We start from the raw sequence: 20,315 nt of genomic DNA on the forward strand, positions 1-20,315 counted from the left end.
TATATATATATATATATATATATATTATGCACTTATAATAATACAAATATAGATCTTCCCCTACCCAGTTTTCTTTTATTTTTTTTATCTTTCTCGCTTTATACAAACACAAACTATACAAATTACAATGTATAATTTGTGTTGTATAAAGCGAGAGAGAGAGAGATTTGATATACAAATGTTTTATTTTGATTCAATTGTATAGAAATTCAAATTTTATGCAGTTATACAAACACATAAAAATTGATTTGAGAGGTTGCCAACGATTTATACAAAGGAGAGAGCGCAATTATACAAACTATAACTATAGCTTACAAATATTATTTTTTGTGTTTGCTAAACCTAAAAGTTACTCGTAATTTATTGGACAATTTAAAACAAGGCTAATTATTACATCATGGAAAGATTAATTGAAGAGTTTAAACACCTTAAGAAGTCAAACGCATAATTACGCTAAAAAAATTCAATGAGAAATCTAAACATAATTTAATTGGTCAAATTATAGATTGGTAGTCACAATATATTTATTAAACGACCAAAATTGCATGGTACATGAACTTTGACCAAATATATAAAATATTTTATAGTTTTAAGTTAATCAAACCCAGTATTGACTAAAAAGAAATTAGGGCATATAAACTGCTCTACACTAACTAGGCTTAATTAAGCAGCATCGTATTATGTACCTTATGGACAAGGACAATGTAAAAACTTAATTGTGTTGTATTTCTTTTCTTGTGGTCAAAGTTGTGTTAATTATAAACCTTTAATTATTGTATTACAAAGTTACATCTAATGGGATGTTTGGACAATATAACAAATAGTAGGTTGATGTCTGTGATTAATTTTTTTCCTTATTTGAATTAATTGCAACAAATATACAAAGATTATCCATTCAAACAATCTAGGTTCGGGTCACATGTAAGATTAAATATTTTAACAGATATCAGGATCTTGAATACAATAATCTTAGATAGAGATCGTTAAAAGCATATACCTGATCCAGAAGATATCATTACAGAGAAAAGTGAAAGCGTTAATCGTAAATTAATTTCTACCTCTTTGCCCTATCCTTACGTTGCCACAATTATCAACGATGAAATTAATGTAAAGAATATGTGTTAACCCTAATAGGTGGAGGGAGGACAAATTATGACTTAATCCGTTACATCTATCAAGTAACTATGTACAAACGAGATCTATTCTTCATTAAATACTATTTATGATATTACTTGTGTCACAAATAAATTTAACCCACAAGTAAATTTAGGCCAGAATTATTCCTACCGGGTTGACATTTGATTTATGTATTGTCTATAAGGTATTTTTTGAATTTACAATTTGAATTTAGATCAAATCATTGCAAATAAGCCCCAACTAATCTCAAATTTAAAATAAAGCTTCTTAACACAAATACAATCAATCCCAATCACCAATTTAATCTAATAACACCAAATCAAGAAGACCCACCTTGTCTTCTTCATTTTTTAAGGATCAATAATTGAGTTTTGAGATTTTTAAAGAAAAATCACTAGATCAATGTTTAAATTTAAATTTAGGCATTAATAATCAATATCAAAATGATTTAAATAATAATAGATATCTGTATTTAGAATTTACAATGTGCATGATATTAATAATGAATATCATAAATATTTTAATATTTTATTATAACATAATATATTTGTTATAATATATTGTTACATAATACGTGAGTATGACTATTATAGAGGAGTAATATTATCAAAAATGTATAACTTTAAGAAATGTCTTTGTTATTATAAATGGAATGTTGTTAATTGTTATAGAGAAATAAAATATAACATGAAAAATATTTTTTTAAAAAAATAGACCATTGTTGTGAAATGCTATTATAACAAATGATGGTTATAGAAAAATTTACCTGTATAAGATAAGATAAAAAATAAATTATATTCAAACTATTTATTGATTAAAATAACTTAGTACAGTATATTACAGATCATGCCCAGGGACAGAGCTATATGGAGTCGAGGGAAACCCCCTTCGTTGAAAATTAACATACATATATATATTTTTTTATATTTTTGTAATTTTAATTATTATTATTTTCTAAATAAATGTAGCTTCTATGTTATGGTTTCGTTTGAAAACTTAATTGAAATTTTCATATTTTAAATCCTTAATTACAATACACTCTATCTATTGTGTAACTATGTGATTTGTTAACTTCCTCTTTTTTGTTGTTCACGTTGAGATAAATTTAAATTTTATCTAATTATTTATATTTAATTAAATTTATCTAATTATTTATATTTAATTCAACTTATTCATATCTGATTCAACTTAGAAACTATTAATTTTTTTTGAATCTGTCAGTGAAAATTCTTTCTCCACAACTTCCGACGTCTTTCCTTGCAATTTCCTTAGAAATATGAGGGTTTGATGAAGGATTGAAAAATCTTTGAAACCAAGTTAGGAATTTGCAAGAAAATTGGATTTGGACTTTTCTTTAAACCAAATAAGGCAGCTACCGCGTATTGATTTTGCACTTTTTCTTCTTTAGCATTGTTCGTCACATTTGTTCTGACTTCTCTCTCTTTTGTCGCCCACCATACATATATTCTTTACTTCTCCTCTCCATTTTCTTCACTTTGATGCGAAGAAGAAAATGCAATGTCCCAGCAACTCCTTTCGCTACAATGCTACACAATGCGAGTGCAACCCTGGTTACTTGTTTAACTTCACAAGTAGAATATGTTACTTGTTTGATGAATGGGGTCCTGTGGAAAGTGATTCTGGGGTTGATTATAGATCTTTATCGTTTCCTGGAAGTGGTGCCCTTTTCGATTTTGATTCAATTAGGAGGTTAACTCAATCGCAAGCTGTCTTTCTTGAAGCTACTCTTATTATGTTGCTTTCTTGGCTTTGTTTCTGTTTTTTTGCTCGGTGTGCTCCGCTTGGTGATGGCCGTTCTATTTGGTTTAAGATCCGATGGTGGATTAGTCGACTTGATATCTGCTTTGCATCTCGGCACTGGCTTGTATGATTTCTATCTCTTTCTTTGTTACTTTTGTTTTTAGGATGGAATTTTATGGTTAATTTTACTTATTATTTCATGATTAGTAGATTTGTGAGGCATAATTTGTACTGAAAGTTAATTGGGGTTTTTTAACATAGCTAGTTGGGCATAGATTTGAAACTTAAGTTTTGATTTTGCTAACTGAATTTACTAAAAGTTGCGGAAAATTTATGGAATGTTTTGAATTTTGGGAAGCCATATGTGACAACCAGTTTTGGAAAAGAAGGAACATATACTTTGGGTTATTAGCAGGTTTTGAGCATGTACAGTTCTCTGGTATGGTTTATGTTGAGTGGATATGAAGATTCAAAAGAAGACCTACAAAAATAGGTTTATAGGAAGAACTCTCTTTGTTTTTTATAATTTATACCTTGCCTAACTCTAATTTGTCAACATCAATTTAAAGGCATAATACATGAAATGACCCGTAACTTGGTGTTAGCTAACAACTATGACCCTTAACTTTGGGTGTGCACAAGTAGACACTTAAGTTTTTATAAAATTGATCAAATAGACATATTCGTCCTACATGGCACCCCACATGGCAATTTTGTGTCCTATGTGGCATCCTAATGTATTATGCCATGTAGGATACGTGTGTTTACTTGTTCAATTTTATACAAGTTTAAAGTGCCTACTTGTGCACACTCAAAGTTGGAGGGCATAGTTATCCGTTGAAGCCAAGTTAAGGAATCCCCAATTAAAACAAATAGGACCTTGATTTAGATTTAAGACCAAGCAAGAAGAAGGATATATTCTTGTTGAATGAACTCACCTTTCAGTTCTGGTGTCATAAATGCTATCTTCTTGTTGCTTCAATAATGAGTTTTAACTGTCGTATATTATATTGTGCGTGATTGCTTTTTCAATGTAATCTCCAATTGGTGGTTCTCAGAAATTTGTGAAAGTAATCAAAGTCTGGAGGTGAATCAGTGATTTGAGGGACTATCAGGGATGATGTGGTTGGTTTGTTGAGTGTGACACAAAATGATTTTCTATAATAGTTACGTAGTTCTTAGTTGCAAGAATTATGTTGGATATTTTGCTTATGTTCCCTGGAACTGAAAGGAGAACTGGGAATATGATAAATGGAGAAAGTGCAAGATGGCACAAGCCAAAGTTATCCTTAGCACCCTGTAGCCTAAGTAAGATATTCACTTCCAAACACTAATGAGAGCTTAAAAAGAAAGGGGAATTAAGTTCAGATTGCCTTCCTATCCATAATTAAAACTTGAAAAAGGAAAAAACAAAAAGAGACGGAAAATCATCATAAATCTCTTGCTATAGCTGCCTCTAAGGTATGACACAAACTTGAGCTAAAAAAAAGGAGGCGGAGATCATAAAAAAGGGCAAGAATCAATATTTTAAAAAGCTTCTTAATGTTGGTTTTCTTCAATAAAGCCCTGCTTGCTTATCAAATAGAACTGTAAAAAAAAATAAAAGGGTTGATGCAGAAGTATAAGTATGATGAGTCTTTCTTCTATTTATTTTTAATTCAAATCATTTACCATACCCATTTTTAGGCTTGTAATGATTGATTTCAAATGCTATTTGCTGCTTTCTCTAGGTGATGTATTGAAGTTATTCTGTATAGAATTTTCTTGAGGTGTTCTACTATTTTGATATTAATTATGGAATTGATGATCTTATAGTCAAGAGCTGAAATAGTACCACCAGTTAATATCCAGGAGTAGTAACCAGAGCTGTGGAAAATTTCCTTAAGCCATTTAGTTTGAGAATTACCTCTTCCATTCTCTCAAGACACTTGATTGAGTGCTTGAATATCAGTTGCATTCTCCTGGGATGCTCATTTGTAGTATCACCTATCAAAGTAAAGAAAGGGAATTAACAGTGGAAAGGTCATGTTTATCTGCTATCCCGTTCTAGCTTTCCCTTGAGTTTTCTTTTTTGGAGAGAGCTTACAGCGATAATTCATTTTAATCTAAGGTTATTTCTTAGGAAAGATCTATGTTTCCAGTCTTGTTTTGCTATTGGTAAGGAGCTCATACTTCAATATGCTTTGACATATTAAACTAGGATCTATTATCTCATCCTGAAGCCATTAGATTTCAGTTCCAATCTTGTCACTAAGAAGTTCTGTGTTGTTTGCATTTTGCATCCTTAATGTATGCATCATCTTAACTTTTGCACTGTATCCTTTGTTTTTCACAATTTGTCTCTTTATGTATACACCACTTTTTGTTTAACATTCTATCCTTTGTTATTTTCATTATTTACCCCCTAAGATGTGCATTGCTATTTTATTATTTGTACTGGGTACTGCAAGAATATATGTTTCATCTCCATATTCTCTTTCTACAGCATTTATAATTCCTTTTTCATGTAAAACAGATGTCCAACAACTCTAATTTTCCCACTACTTTTCATATTCCACTCACTAACTTCATTAGTTGTCTCAATTACCGCCGTATTCTCACTTGAAAATGACATGGTTTTCCCAGTCATAGAGAAAGTTTTTACCTCTGTCAAAATTGATAAAGGTCCTTTTAGTCAAAGGTACTTCATTTTGCCATTTAAGCAATCTCTAGATTGAGAACCCAATTTCTTAACATTTGATTGAGACACGTTTAGATGGAGAGTTATAGATAGTTAGGATCATATAACTGACCCAACCTAGATATTTAAGCAATCCTTTGAAGATGAAGTCTTTAGCACAATCCTCCACTAAGTATTGAAATGCATGTATTTGGATAATAAGGAGTTGGAGATGTTGTATGGAGAAAATAGATAAGTGTATATTGTTTCAGTGTCACAGAGCCCTTGATGTTTACTATTCCAACCTACACATTCATAAAATGAAATGTTTAATAAGTTTGTGAGGGATAGGGTGCAAATGATATGATGCATATTTAGGGGCACATCTTAATAAACAAAGGAGCATATAAATTAAAAATGGTGCACAAAATAAGGAAAATTAGAAGAGGATGGGTGCAAAATGAAAAATGGTGCATGCATTAAGGGTGCAAAATGAGAAGAACTCAAAAAGTGCCTCTAATAGGCGAATGAAAGTACATGGATAACTGGATCATAACTCCAGGACTGGAGGCCACTTTGCACCAGCACTGAATATGGATAACGTTTTCCTGAACTAATAATGAGAAGTAGTTTATTAGGAATAGACTAAGTCGGGGTATTTCTTTTTGCCAGTTTTTAGAGTGATGGTGATACACTTCTGGGCGATGGTAATGGTCAATTAAAGTCATTTTAGTTGCTTAAGCTATGCTTCAAAATGGTACTATGCGAACTGGCTGTATTTATTACTTCAAAGTTGGTACCTCAGTTTTGGTGAGCTGCAGTCTGCAGTAGTAGTAGTGTGGATTAGTAAACCTTCAATTCAGTTTCTGCAGGGTTAATACATGTCGGATTTGAGTCTTAGAGTAGTCAGTAGTGCAAGGCCTTTCAGATTCCTTCCCTCATTTGTGTATATATAAGGACATCTCATTCTCTAGTCTCCTAAATGTTTCGTATCAAAATAGTCTTTTTATCTGACTAAATAAGAATAGTTTTCTATGCCAGTCTTTAGTGTCATTGATTCTCACAAAAGGAGTTCATACTTCAATTATATTGACAAATAACCAATGCATCATAAATTGAGTTAGTGTAGGGTCTTGAGTACAACTCGATCCTCTAACCTCCTCTCTTTTTTCTTTCATGGTTACCTTTTTTCTTCTTTTTCTAACCATTTAATTCCAGGTTTTCTAACACTAGCAGTCTGTTCAGTTGAATGAAGGGTTTTATCGACTTCTGGGTCAATTTCGTTCTTGCACAGCCATTTCTCTTTTGCATGATGTTTGCTGAAGTTGCAATTGTGACAGGGAACTTCTCCTCATTAACTTTTGTATCCCAGTAGGTACTGATATATTAACAAATTACCTTACCAAAAAAAACAAGTTCTCTTTTGCATGATGTTTGCATTCTGTAGTAGATTTGGAACTTCATCTGAATGATAATTAAAATTTAATAGCTCAAGTCGTATGTGAGAAAGACAAGTATCCAATGAATTGGTGCTGTAATTCTAGGTATTGTCAACCTATGAACCACAATATGTGTGCAGTACGGGTATAATTTGAAGATGATTTAAACAATTAGGGTATGTACTAGACACCATTGTTACCACCCAAAAAAAAAAAGAACAAAGAAAATGGGAACTGGGATGCAATACGAACGGGATACAAAAAATAGTCTTCCAGTTTTCAGTAAGGATTTGTGATCTAAATTCTAAAGACTGTTGTAAGAAGCATGAATAAGTATTTAATGCAAAGATTAGAACAGACACATTCATAAAGAACCCAGGTTTGTGAAATTGAGCCTCCTCCTCCTCCTCTTGCTGATGCTTCTCTCTCTTCTTGCTCAAGTGAGACGAAGAAGACTCCCTCCTCTTATTTTCCTCTTAATTTTGGAATGGTTCTTCGCAGAGAAACATTGTTAATGATATAGAAACCATAGACATATTAGAATCCTTATCATTTAGGAGTCATGTTCATTGTTTTTTGAGAGAATAAAATTTTCATCTGAGGCAGTAGGAAGGTTATCACTTTAACACAAAGTTTCTTCTTATGTGTCCCTATAGTACCCGACGCCGACAAAGCAAAACTAACACTCGACTTTAACAAAATATAATATGCAGATTTTTTTTGATAACTGTGGTACTTGGGTCATCTTACGTGCACCTCGTGCACCTCGACTAATCCTATTGATATTTGCTACCTCTCACTAGTACATGTACCCGGTAACTCTATTCACCTGGGCTTGGATAGAGAGGAAGAAATCATCCTGTGTTTTCCCCCCACTAGAATTTTAATTTGAGACCTCATGGTTCTAAACCTACTTCATTCAACTGGAACCTCACTCGTCTTCTTCCTTGGGAGAATGGATTGTGACAAGATCTGGAAGAGGTGTTGTTGGACTGTGCGTTCTTTTGGATCCCAATCAAGCACGGTTTCTCGATCTTGATGCCAAGTACTCCCTGACCCTATCTTAAGAGAACATTTCTTGCTGCAGAATCAGTATACACATTCACAGGTTGACCCGAAGAAATCATGTAACCATCTTTGAACTTCATGAAGTTGCACACGGAGTTCTCAATTTTCCACTGACAATCATGAATCAATCACCCCACTTTTCTTGGCTCCACTATCCATGATAAATCACAGAACACAATACATGCACTCAGACGGCAAGACCGCATAGGAGCTCGTATTGCATACAGCTCTGTAGTGTTTTCTTCAGAATTGAATTTCTTTTGGACAACTGATGTCAGTTCCCTCCCTGATCCTCCTCCCCTTCTCACTTGTAATCCGAGTATGAGCGGCTCTGACGATGACCTCAGTCCTCATAGGAGTGATTCTAACCTCCACTCCAGAATATCCATCTTCTGCTAACTCACGTGTTAACACTTAATTTAGCTCCTCGAAAAACATACCATCTGCCACGAACGTCTTCTTTTTGCTCATTTGAGTAGCTCTGTTTGCTCTCTTTGGATGTTTGTAGTCATGTTGACTTTTGATTCTGTCATTACATTGTTAATGGTGTAGAGACCACCTAGGCTTAATAGATTCCTTATGATTTTAGGAGTCATGTTCACTTTTTAAGCTCTCATTACATTGTTAGTGGTGTAGAGACCACCTAGACTTATTAGACTATTAATCATTTTAGGAGTCATGTTCACTTCTAAGTTTTTATTACCTACTTGGTAGGGACTGATATAAAATTTACTTTACTGATCTCAGAAGGGAAAAAGAAGGAAAAAAAAAGAAGCAAAGATAAGAGTCTCTTGCATCCAATCCAACCCCTAAATTCTCTTTGTTTAAGTTTTTATATTTCTTTAGTTATTAGAATAACCACATGTTCTTTTAAAATCGCATTCTGACCCCAAAAGTATCAATATTTTCCCTGCATGTCTACACTTGTAGGATACTTGAATTCTAGATTTAGAGATATGAGCATCCAGAAAAATAATAGGAAATTTCTGTGTACTTACTGAGATCACATGTTCTTAGGGGTGGATTTACCTTATAACAAGCGGTGTCCCTCGAATTGTTTTTACTATTCCACATATAAATAATATAAAAACATATATAGGTAAATAAAATGACACCACTTGACAGTTAGACTGTCTCAGTTCTGGTCTAGTGCTTTGTTATCCTCGTTCAGGTTGGCAGATCGAGCCTCAACCACGATCTATTGTTAAAAAAAATTGTACTAAAGTTGTTGACTTCTTATTAGAAAAATAAAGCACATGGATTCAAACCCATGACTTCTTGCTAGGTGAGTATAATCTAAACCACTGAACCTGAAGTTCTCTTTGTGTCAATACCAAAAAACAGTTTAACAGAAAAGACGGTTTTCACCTATGATAAATACATTTCAAAAGTGAAATTTTGTCGAGGTGAGTTGTGATAATGTACTTGAATTAAATTTTATTAATATACTCTGAATTTTTGTCTTAAAAATGATTTCATTACGATAGTTTGTTCACTTTTGAAATGTCTGTCGGCTTCTGAAAATTTCTGTGTATGCCCTTGTAGGTGCATCATATTTGATAATTGATACCATATCCAGTACTAAGAGGCAGCTCAAATTTAACATGTACTTCATAGATTATATATCTTAGTTGTTGAATAGTGGCCTTTATTCTGCTTATCGTCTCATATGCAGTATGGCAAATCAAGCATCACTGAGCCTACTTGTGATGTGGTCATCTTGTTGTACCACCAGTTGATTTTTTTGGTTTTAGCAGTTTTCTGTGTTTCTGTGATTCTGTAAAAGCTTACTTCTGTTTGTAAATTCTTGAACACACCTCTTGGCATTCTTTAGATTTTTGTTATTATGTGCACCATTTTCATGTAGGATGACCAGAAGGTAGTCATGAAGCGGAAAACAGAGCTTGGTGGAACTTTTTCAATAGCTAGCTGGATACTTTTTATTGGTCTTTTTGCTGCGTGAGTACATGATGTTTTTTCTCTCTTTAATTTCTAGTGTTCCACTATTTCTTCCAAGTATCTGGCCTGTTCTTATCTAAAAATAAAAAAGAAAATCAGCCTGTTTTTCTTCTGAATAGTATTTTCTTCCGCTGTTCTTTTTTTCTTTACCTTCTATTCCATCTATAATAGACTCTTTATATATGCTTCCACAGTTTGCTATACCATATAATAGCGAAGCGAGCTATTGAGATGCACAATGTGAGAGCAACAAATGCACCTGATTTAGCTGCTTTTATAAACGATTTGGAGTTTAATATCACTACAATCTCAAGTATGAGCTGCCTACACTTACGTGGTCTTGGAACAGTCGTAACTGGGAATCCAGGGTTGATTGACTATCGATTTGCTCCTCTTTCAACATTTGCCAACTATTCCTGTATAAACACAACTAAGGGACCGACCATTATGCTTAAGTGCAGCAGATGTCCACTTAGCCGGGACAATGCCTATATTTCATGGCAATTTGTTGATCTCCCAAATAGTCCTGCAGCAGCTGCTGGATTTCAGTTCAATCTAACAGCAACAGATCCTAAAAACAGGAAACATGTTAGCTTGGTCAGTGGGACACTGAGAAATGGAAGCCATTTTGACGACAAACCAGTTACATTTAGAGGGCTGACACCAAATATATTGAAGTTCAATTTTTTTCCGAGATTGTACCATAATTTGAATGACCTGAAGCTCATCCAACCACTACTCCATGAGTTTCTCCCAGGTTCCTCTTTTGATGAGGTAAGTCAACTCCAAGCATCACTCGAACGCCCCAACGATGGTCTAATCAACACGACATTGTATATCAATTTCCTATCTTCATATATTGTTGAGATCAAGGATCAAAATGTTATGGGACCTGGTGAGTAACATCTTCATCTCTCAGCACATTTTCTACTCTTTGTTGTCTTCTATGGTTAGTGTTCAAACCTTATGACTTTTGAAGTTTCATTCTGTCATATACTTAGACCTAGAATAATGCATGTATTGTATAAACACCTTCAGCTATGAACTTTGCAAATATCTTTCCAATCATACTTCTGCAAGAGATAATCTTGTTTCATCTTTTTGGTAAATAGCAACTTCAGTAAGAAATTTTGAGTTTATGACTGTACCATGAAATATGTTAATGATGTCTTCTCATTTTCCTACATGTTCCCAAAATTCATATATACCGAATCTAACAGCTCTTCTTTTGTAACTCATTTTCTACATTTTTGCGTATGAACTGATCAATTCCTTTTTAAGTTTGTTATTTGTCTTGAAAACTGATATAGGCGAAAGTTTTGTTACCTTTCAAAAGAAAAAAAAATTAGAAGATCTAGGTGAGTGCCTTCAGCAGTATTGTGCTTTATAAGATGATAGATATGTATTTTCCTAAATTTCCTCATTCCCTTGCTTCTCTTTGCCCTCATGTTTTCAACTTTGGGGAGAAAGCGATGGGGGAGAGGAGGGAAGTTCTGGAACTCAGTTAGTTGTTGATATCTAAATTTCTTCTATATGGGCATCTTATGCGGAACTAGGTATTTGGTGTTCTGCTGCACCCACAGAGATGTTCACTCTCTGGTCATAGTCCTAGCTGATTTGTTCAGATTCTATGCCAATTTTTTAAATGCCAAAGTTGTCCCCTAGCATTTGTTTTCTACGTGATTCATGAGAACTTTAGTTTCTCTGGCTAATACAGAGTGCATAATTAAGATTGTGCAACCTGTTAAATGCCACTGGGTATGTCATTGTAGAAAAATAACAAGGTTCAAGTTCCTTTAGGGAAAAGCCCCCGAGGACAATATGAGTACCATGCCTTGATGTTTGCTGGAAGCAGTGCTCTTTCAAAACATTATAAGTTCACTGAGCAACTTGTCTGTAGAATCAGCGAGGCAAATAAAACAATATTCCACTTAAGGCCCTACACTGCTATGTAGCAATGACATTTGCACGGTGAAATCCCACAAGTGAGGTTTGGGGAGGGTAGAATGTATGTAGACCTTACCACTACCTCATGGAGGTAGAGAGACTGTTTCCAAAAGAGCCTCGGCTCAAGTGCAACAATTCCCGGTATAAAGAAGAAGACAATGAAGAGAAATTTGAAACAAGAAACAGTGCAAAAGTAGTCAAAACAACAATTAAATCATGTGATAATTGAACTGCCATAAACAATATACTAGGGTAGATTGTTATTAACAAACAATAATAAATTATGATAAACTTAAAAAAACAAACTAGAACTATAACAATACAACTAAAACCATTGCAAACACAAGCCACCTTAAGAAAGACAACACTACACTAACTACTATCCTTCTACTCTAATACGATTCCTCCACAGCCTCCTCTCTGGGGTTATGTCCTCGGTAACCTGAAGCTATGTCATATCCTGTCTTTTCACCTCTCCCCAATACTTCTTCGTCCTACCTTTGCCTCTCCTCGTACCCTCTATAACCAACCTCTATAGCACCTTCTCACTGGTGCGTCTATGGAATCATTTTTTTCTATTTGGTATAGTTTTATGTGCTTCAAGCTTAAGAGGAATTTAAGCTTTTAGTGTGGATGCAAAAATAGTGAAGGTGGGGAAATGATAGGATAATCAAATGGGAACGTTCACCTTATCTGAAAAAATAAAGGGGAAAACAATAGGGTAATCAGATGAAGACTAGTGAGTGTTTGGATTGGCTTGTTTTAAGTACCTTTCGCTTTTAAGCTTTTTTGTATTTTTCGAGGTGTTTGGGAAACACAAAAGTTCTTTTAAGCACTTTGTTTTAGTGCCTGTTTGGATTGACTTATTTTAGGTGCTTTTAAGCCAAAATAGCTTTAAGCAGCTTTGAAGTGTTTGCTAAAGTTAAAAAGTGCTTATAGGCACTTATTTTAAAGCCAAATTTACAAAAATAAGCCAAAAGCCACAAGTCAGAAATCCTAACTTGTGCTTTTGGCTTATAAGTCATAAGCCAAAAGCCAAAAGCCAATCAAACAGGCCCTTAGGCTGAGAAAGTACAAAAAAAGCCAGAAGTTGGGTGTTTCCAACTCATGGCTTTTAGCTACTTAAAAAAACCAATCCAAACACACCCTTATTGCACTGTAGATTTGCAGGCTAAACTTGTTAAAAAGAATATTGAACTTGCTAGTCTGATGCTTCATTTCATACTTTAACTGTTGTCTAGGATATGACGCTGGACCACACCAATATTATACTCCCCAATTTATATGATGCATGTTGACTGGACAGAGTTTAAGAAAAAAGACTGACTTTTGATCTGTGTGTCAAAAATTAGCCATATATAGTTTATGTGGCTATAAGGAGATAAGGGCGGATTGGGATGCCTACAGTTAAATTGTGTTTCTAAACATAGAAAGATATCATTCTTTTTGGGATAGACTAAAAGAGAAGTGCATCGAATAAATCTAGATTCAGAGAGTAAGAAAAGAAGTCTGATGTATACCTGTGCTTCAGAAATCTGGTGTCTATTTAGTGTTTTAAGTGGTTTGTTTCATTTCAGAAGTTTTTTTGGGCAATGTTTTGATGATATCTTCCTCTCCCAAGAGTGCAGTAAGCTTCCTTGCAGATGTTGGTGGCCTTTATTGCGTTAGTATTGGCCTCTTCTTCTACATTTTGGTGCAGGTACATTCATTTTTTCATTCTTTTTGTTGCTACTACCGTATTTTATGGATTTTCATTTGTAATCTATGTTATACTGCATAACTTCATCTTACTGAGAACATGACTCTAGATAAGGAGTTGGGATTGCGTATTAGGGTATAAGGTTAGAGGGGTACACTGTTGTCTTGCCTTGCGGAGGTTTAGGCTTGTTAGTGCCTGTCGTAATACTAGTCGTACTCTTGTTGTTATGGACATATGTTGTTTATTGTGTTTCAATTGCACACTATTTTGTTCTTTCCGGTAGACTTTACACCGTGTTTCTAGACTTTACACCGTGTTTCTTATTAGCTGCTATGCTTTTCTTCATTGTTTTCTTCTTCTTTTATTTGTGTTTGATGCACTTGAGCTGAGGGTCTTACGCGAACAACCTCTCTACCTCCATGAGGTAGTGGTAAGGTATGCGTACACTCTACCCTCCTCAGACCCCACTTGGTGGATTTCATTGGGTATGTTGTTCAGTTTTTGTTACATGGACTTGTTTACATGTGTGCATCCTGTACCGGGTGTATGTTTACTACCCTGTAAAGTGCATTTTTTTGTCAATTCTTAGTATATTATGAATAATCTGCATAAAGAACCCATACTCATGTCACACCCGTTTGGCACAGTAGTCAGGCAAATGAAGTATCTGTGTAACATAGTTTTGTGGTTGAGAACAATGCGTTAACCAAAAGGAGACTTCAATGACATTTTTTCTGTTGAAATTTGCTGTAACAATAGTTGTTTGTAGTTTAGGTACTGATGGTAATGCATGGGGCTTCTCGAGTTAGGCATGTCCGCTGATTAAATCTTGGACATGGATCTCTTACGGTTTCTGCTTTTATGTGAGTTGGTAGGATTTACATTTTACAGCTACTAGATGTAGAAACTTACTGGAGCTTGATTTCTTGACAGTTTCCATTCAGTTTTCTATGTTTGTGGAGGAAAGTTTGTCTTTTGAGATACCTCTCAAATCTGCTCAGTGCTAATTTTTGTCTTTTGAGATACCTCTCAAATCTGCTCAGTGCTAATTTTTGTCTTTTGAGATACCTCTCAAATCTGCTCAGTGCTAATTTCTTTATGAAGCATCAAATAAGAAAAGAAAAACAAAGTTGGGCAAAGTTTTTTGTCTGACACTTGATTTTTTGTGTATCATATCTACTCCTATCAACCAAAACGTTCAAGATTAAGACATTTTGTTCCGATGTGCATAGTTATTTACCTCTACATTGGAATGTGGGTCAGACATTAAGATTGATCTGGTGTCTGAACTTAGTAGTGATGGAAGAAAGGGACTCTGAAGATACTTGAAATTGTAAAAATGTATGAAGTAAATTTAGAGTGTTTACTTCTTTTCATGGAAAATTTAGAGTGATAGATCCTTATGGCTATACTTTCTTATTTTTGTCGATATTCCTATGCTACAGTGTGAATATAGGATAAAGAAATTGCGCAATGAGGATAGTGTGATGCGAAAGGTTAGAAGTCGCCGAAAAGCTCAAGACCGCTGGGATAAAGTGAGTTTATGGACAAAAAAATCACGTGTTGTCTTGCTGAACACAATCTTTTTAAGTTAGCTTTGCCAATTCAGCTGCCCTGTCTAACTTCCTTATCCCTTGCTTCCACTTTATTTTTCTGATAGTTGAGGAAATATGTGATGTACACGTACGCTCCTAACCAATTGGAAGAGGAGTATGACATGAGAAATGATGGTTGTTGCACAGGCGTCAAGATGGAATCACTCCAAAAAAAGAGCTCTTCAGTTAGAGGAAAAGGGTCTAGCAGATTAGATACTATCAGTTTTAGCAGAAAAGTTGGCTTACCTAGTGAGAAGGTGCAGCCTTGCGGCTTCAATTCCTTTATATCAGTATGCTTACATCTACTACTTATTTACAAATTTCATGGAGATCGTTAACTTTTGAAGTTTTGTTTGCCTTCCCCAGAGGGCCATTCCAGAGAAGATTGATACTCAAAGTGCGACATATATTTTGCCTGAACCTGCAACAGATCTCCAAAAAAATACACATCTGAAGGAAAAAAGAGTCAGCTGCTATTTCTCTCTGATATTTTTGTTTCTTGAATTTGCTTAAATAATATTTGTATTTTGGCTACTGTCTCAACAGATCCCATTAACCTGTTCACATGATTGGTCCCATTATGCCCTCTCTTTTACCATGATTCGGACTTAACCCAATATAGCAAAAAAGATATCTTAATGGTGTACATGGATGATTTAGCTCTTCTTTTTTAACAATACCCCTTTCTTGTTTTGATGTTTGGAAAAGACCAAGGGTGTCACAACTACTTTCTCCGGTTTCATGATTTTTGCTGTTATATAAGACGTATCAGAAATGAATGCTTTACTTTTTAGAACTTCCAAAATATCTTTGCTTCGATTGGGAACTACCTGTTAGTAGGTAGTTTACTTTTTTTTGGGGGATGGGGGTGGGGTGTTATAATCCTCTCTGATATGGATCTGGTTATGGGGTTCTGTGGTGTGAAACCGAATGTTTTCTTCCTACGACCTATGGCGTTGGTTCATTAGAGAGAACCTGCAATCTCTTGAGTTTGAAGTACTTAAAGACTTAGTAATTTTCTGCTTCCATTTCCTAAGACACAAAGATAGTTTAAATACAACACTTACAAAATAACTACCCTTAGAAACTAGGACATGACTTCCTAACTTAACTAGAATGTAGAACTGCACAATTACATGAAAATAACTGTATTATTACAGTAAAATAACTACCACTAAAAAGAAATTACTGCTGTAACTATTGGATAACTAAGGAGTGATAACATCACTCTCCTCCTTCAAATCCCGCTTGTCCTCAAGCGCTAAGTGCGGAAATTAGCATTTCCTTCCTTTCCAGCAATTTCTTCCTCATCATCTATAAAGTCAATCTAGAATAATTTCTTGCATTGATGATCTCGGGTTAATGGTTCATCACAATTGGAACAAAGTTCCTTAAGTCGCCTTTCCTCCATTTCAGATCTGGTTAGTTTCTTCACAAATCTGGCATGTTGTTGCGGTGAGAAATCTGCCGTCTTGGATTTGCAAGCATCTAACAATTGCGAACAAACAGATTGTTCCTTGCGTTCATAAAGTTGGGATAAACTCATCGTTGTAGCCAAATCTGGGAGATTATGCAACTCAACCTCAGTTTCTCTATAATCAGCAAGACCACTGATATAAAGTTCAATCTTTTTGCGATTGTGTGTACCAGCCCGCGAAACTAACTGCTTAAACTTTCCTTGGTAATTTGCGGCAGAATCGAATTTCTGACTGCTGGTTTGTGGCCCGAAATGAAGATTACAATAACGCTTAAATTAATCCCAAGATGGTTCAGGCATATCTGTCTCTAAGTGAAGAAACCAAAGTTGTGCATTCCCCTCCAAATGAAAAGAAGCAAGTCCAACTTTTTCTTCATCTGGAGTCTGTTGGTGTCGAAAGAAGTGGTCACATCTGTTCAGCCATCCCAAAGGGGTCCTTTTGTCCAGTAAATCGTTGAAAATCCAACTTTATATACCTAGGAATGATGGAACTTCACCTGCATCTGATTTTTGCATCTGATTTTAACCCTCCTGCCACTCCACTTTTAACCTTCCAACCCCGATTCTGACTGGTATGTCTCGTTGATTCAGCATCAACCTTCGAATTCGCTAGATCCGTTGAGTGCATCTAAGCGAGCATTTATTGCTTCGTGCCTCGTTATATTGGCTGCACGTTCTTCTTGAAATAAGTTCACCAATTGTGCCAGTTGATGTTGAATTTGATCTCCTTTAACACCCGTCTCTGATACCAAGTTGTTATAGTCCCCTGATATGGATCTGGTTATGGGGCGCTGTAGTGTGAAATCGAATGTTTTGGCGCTGGTTCGTTAGAGAAAACCTGCAATCTCTTGAGTTTGAAGTACTCAAAGACTTAGTAATTTTCTGCTTCCATTTCCTAAGACACAGATAGTTTAAATACAACACTTATAAAATAACTACCCCCTAGAAACTCGGACATGACTACCTAACTTAACTGGAATATAAACTGCACTATTACATGAAAATAAATGTACTATTACAGAAAAGTAACTACTACTAAAAAGAAATTACTTTGTAACTTGTAACTATTGGATAACTAAGGAGTGATAACATGGGGGTGGGGAGGCACATTTCTTTCCCTCTTCAGAAAGTGACCTTGGACTTGTAGAAGCCTTTTGGGAGTTGAAGAGGAAAGGGAAGTCATAGTCCCGGCACAGTAAAATATGGACAAGATACCTCTAAATGGTGTTCTATTTTTGTGAAATTAGTGATTTAACATGTAGCTTTTTCATATTTCAAATGTTGCCTCATGGTTTTAGATCTTTTTATAGGCCACTTGTATGTTAAGATTTTTCCTGCTTTTGTTGTTGGTTCTTCCTCTACTTAACAATATACCGTTCTTTCTTCATATTCTGCTCTTATGCTCAGTTTTAATCTTTTCTCTTATACAAAGCGTAATTTTGCTAATATGACTTGGTTTTCATGTCCACTTTGTTTATCTTCCCGATGAACTGGTAACTTCACTTTTGCTTTGTCCGTAGAAAGCTGTTAGACTGACTTTATTTTTATGTGACTTCAGTTCCAAGAAAATGCTGTACCTCCAAACACAAAAGGTAGAAATCCTGAAGACATAGTTGCTCCAGATGTAGAGAATGCTCTTCAGGCTCCAGCTTTTCCTGCAGCTAATGACGTAACTGTTCCGCCTCCGCCCCTTTTAAGTAAGTCTAGAGTTACGAGATTAGTGTTTATTATGTACTCCATCTTCCATGCCAACTAACAAGCCAACTGTTTAGATTTCATGATGTCCAATTTTAAGCTGCTCTTTCATGTTATGCTTCAGCCTATTTAAGTTTATTCAAATTGCCCATCCTATCAAAGATCATTATAGATTTGGTCAACCTTTTTGGGCTAAATGCTCTGTGACAAGTATAAGAAATTACAGGTCACGTTTATGAGAGCCCACTATGGATGATATTGATCTCTTTGATTATGACAACGTATTTGAAGATGAGAAACCCCAATTATGTTGGTGACTCGTTACTTCTTGGTAATTAGATAATTAAACCATTTTCTTGTTCATAACTTTTTATGGACCCTGTTTCTAGGATTGTGATTCCAAAATGTGGCGTTGTATAGTAAACTTCTGCAAGGATATGCTTTACCCTGTTTCTTTGTGTGGTGGTGGCCTTATAGATCTCAGCACCTCTGAGGTTTCAGGCTATATCGATTGTGAAAGGAGTGATAAATAGTGAATTAGGGAGCTTGATAGTTGTCTAGGTTTGGGTGTTTAGTTTTGCTATTAAGCTAATTGGGAGATCATAGCTTAGAGTGTCAACAAACTTTATGTCAATAAGCTATCCTTTCCGGTATAACTTTCCAGTTGAGCAAACAGCTGTGCTACATGTGGGTAGTTCTATTTTAAAAAACCAAAGCAGAGCTGTAGTAAATGTAATTGGAGACTGTTTCTGATTACTGAAACTTTTTGATGATGGAACTTCAGCATATTTGTTTTGAACTTTATTTATCGAGATGTCATATTATCTACTACACCATATGAACTAATGAAGTATTTATAAGGCTTCCATACATGTCCCTTAGAAGCATCTCTCTTTGCATTACCCCTTTAATCTTCTTGAGAAAGAGTGGTGAGGTGTTTGCCTAAATTGATGTCACTGCTTCTGTTCTGCAGAATTGCAGGCTGCTGATCATGTAAGTATGACCAATCTCCAGAAAGATCTCCAAAACCTCTATGAATATAATATGATGCTCAGGGAAAAGTTGATTGCTGCCCAATCGATGCTTCATTCATTAGCCATCAAGGAGTCAACTTTAGCAGCTGATAATGGCGATATTATTACTAGAGAATGATTATGCTCAATTAAGGTTGTAGGTGTGCGGATGAACAAAAGCAAGAAAATGGCTGCTACTTATCTGAACATTCAAAATTCTATTCTCTTGAATGTTCTGAGAGCTCTGGTGCAGATGTTGCGACTTTTGGTTTCTGTGGAGTTGCAATAGTACTTTGTTAGTAGAACAAGTACTGAATGCAACACTCCAAGGTGATGAAGTACTGTCCTCTGTGCTGTACATTGTGTATTCAGATGCATTATCACCTGATGATTGTTGGAGTGGCTGAAGCCGATGTCTTCTGTTTGTTGTATAATTTTAGTGTGGAGTATTCTTTTGGGAGCAGGATTGTGTTCCTTAGCGAGTTAAACATTTGAATGTACATTATGTAGGATTAGGACAATGATTTAAGGAAATTCGATTGTGATATTAGTGTGCATTGGATACAGTAATTATTAAACCATATAAATCTACCCAAGACAGTTCTGCAGAAATGTATTTTGGTATTCCTTATTCTGTTTCTCTTCAACTACTTGCAATTTTCTCATTTTGTTTTGTCAAGAGTGAGAATGTGTGCGCACATGGTGATTAGAGCCAGGGCATCCTAGGCATGTCCACCACCAGCACTTTCGGCATGATAGGTAGGCATCATATCTTGATCCATTGGTAGCAGAACTACCGCGAGAATTAAGTGAATGACTTTAGCGATCGTTTTAGTAGCCTAATGACTTAAAGCAAAGTCGAAATT

At 35.2% G+C, this 20,315-nt stretch overlaps 1 protein-coding gene and 1 pseudogene across 4 annotated transcripts; one reads left to right on the forward strand and one right to left on the reverse strand.

Moving 5' to 3' along the window:
• The first annotated feature begins 2,428 nt into the window (after positions 1-2,428).
• Positions 2,429-20,080, forward strand: LOC107017673. 4 transcript variants are annotated; one of them, XM_015217879.1, is made up of 9 exons: positions 2,429-3,022; positions 9,932-10,023; positions 10,218-10,918; positions 13,548-13,669; positions 15,115-15,204; positions 15,330-15,521; positions 15,631-15,729; positions 18,300-18,438; positions 19,410-20,080. In XM_015217879.1, the coding sequence occupies exons 1-9, from the start codon at positions 2,651-2,653 to the stop codon at positions 19,586-19,588; spliced, it is 1,986 nt and encodes a 661-aa protein (XP_015073365.1). In that variant the 5' UTR covers positions 2,429-2,650; the 3' UTR covers positions 19,589-20,080. The 4 variants fall into 4 exon arrangements, with proteins under 4 accessions (XP_015073365.1, XP_015073366.1, XP_015073367.1 ...); XM_015217880.1 differs by having other exon boundaries at positions 13,599-13,669; XM_015217881.1 differs by lacking the exons at positions 15,115-15,204; positions 15,330-15,521; positions 15,631-15,729.
• On the reverse strand, positions 7,928-8,604 carry LOC114076802 (annotated as a pseudogene).
• Positions 20,081-20,315: the final 235 nt, after the last annotated feature.

This window comes from Solanum pennellii, chromosome 4 (assembly GCF_001406875.1).
Source record: "Solanum pennellii chromosome 4, SPENNV200".
Classification (NCBI taxonomy): domain Eukaryota; kingdom Viridiplantae; phylum Streptophyta; class Magnoliopsida; order Solanales; family Solanaceae; genus Solanum; species Solanum pennellii.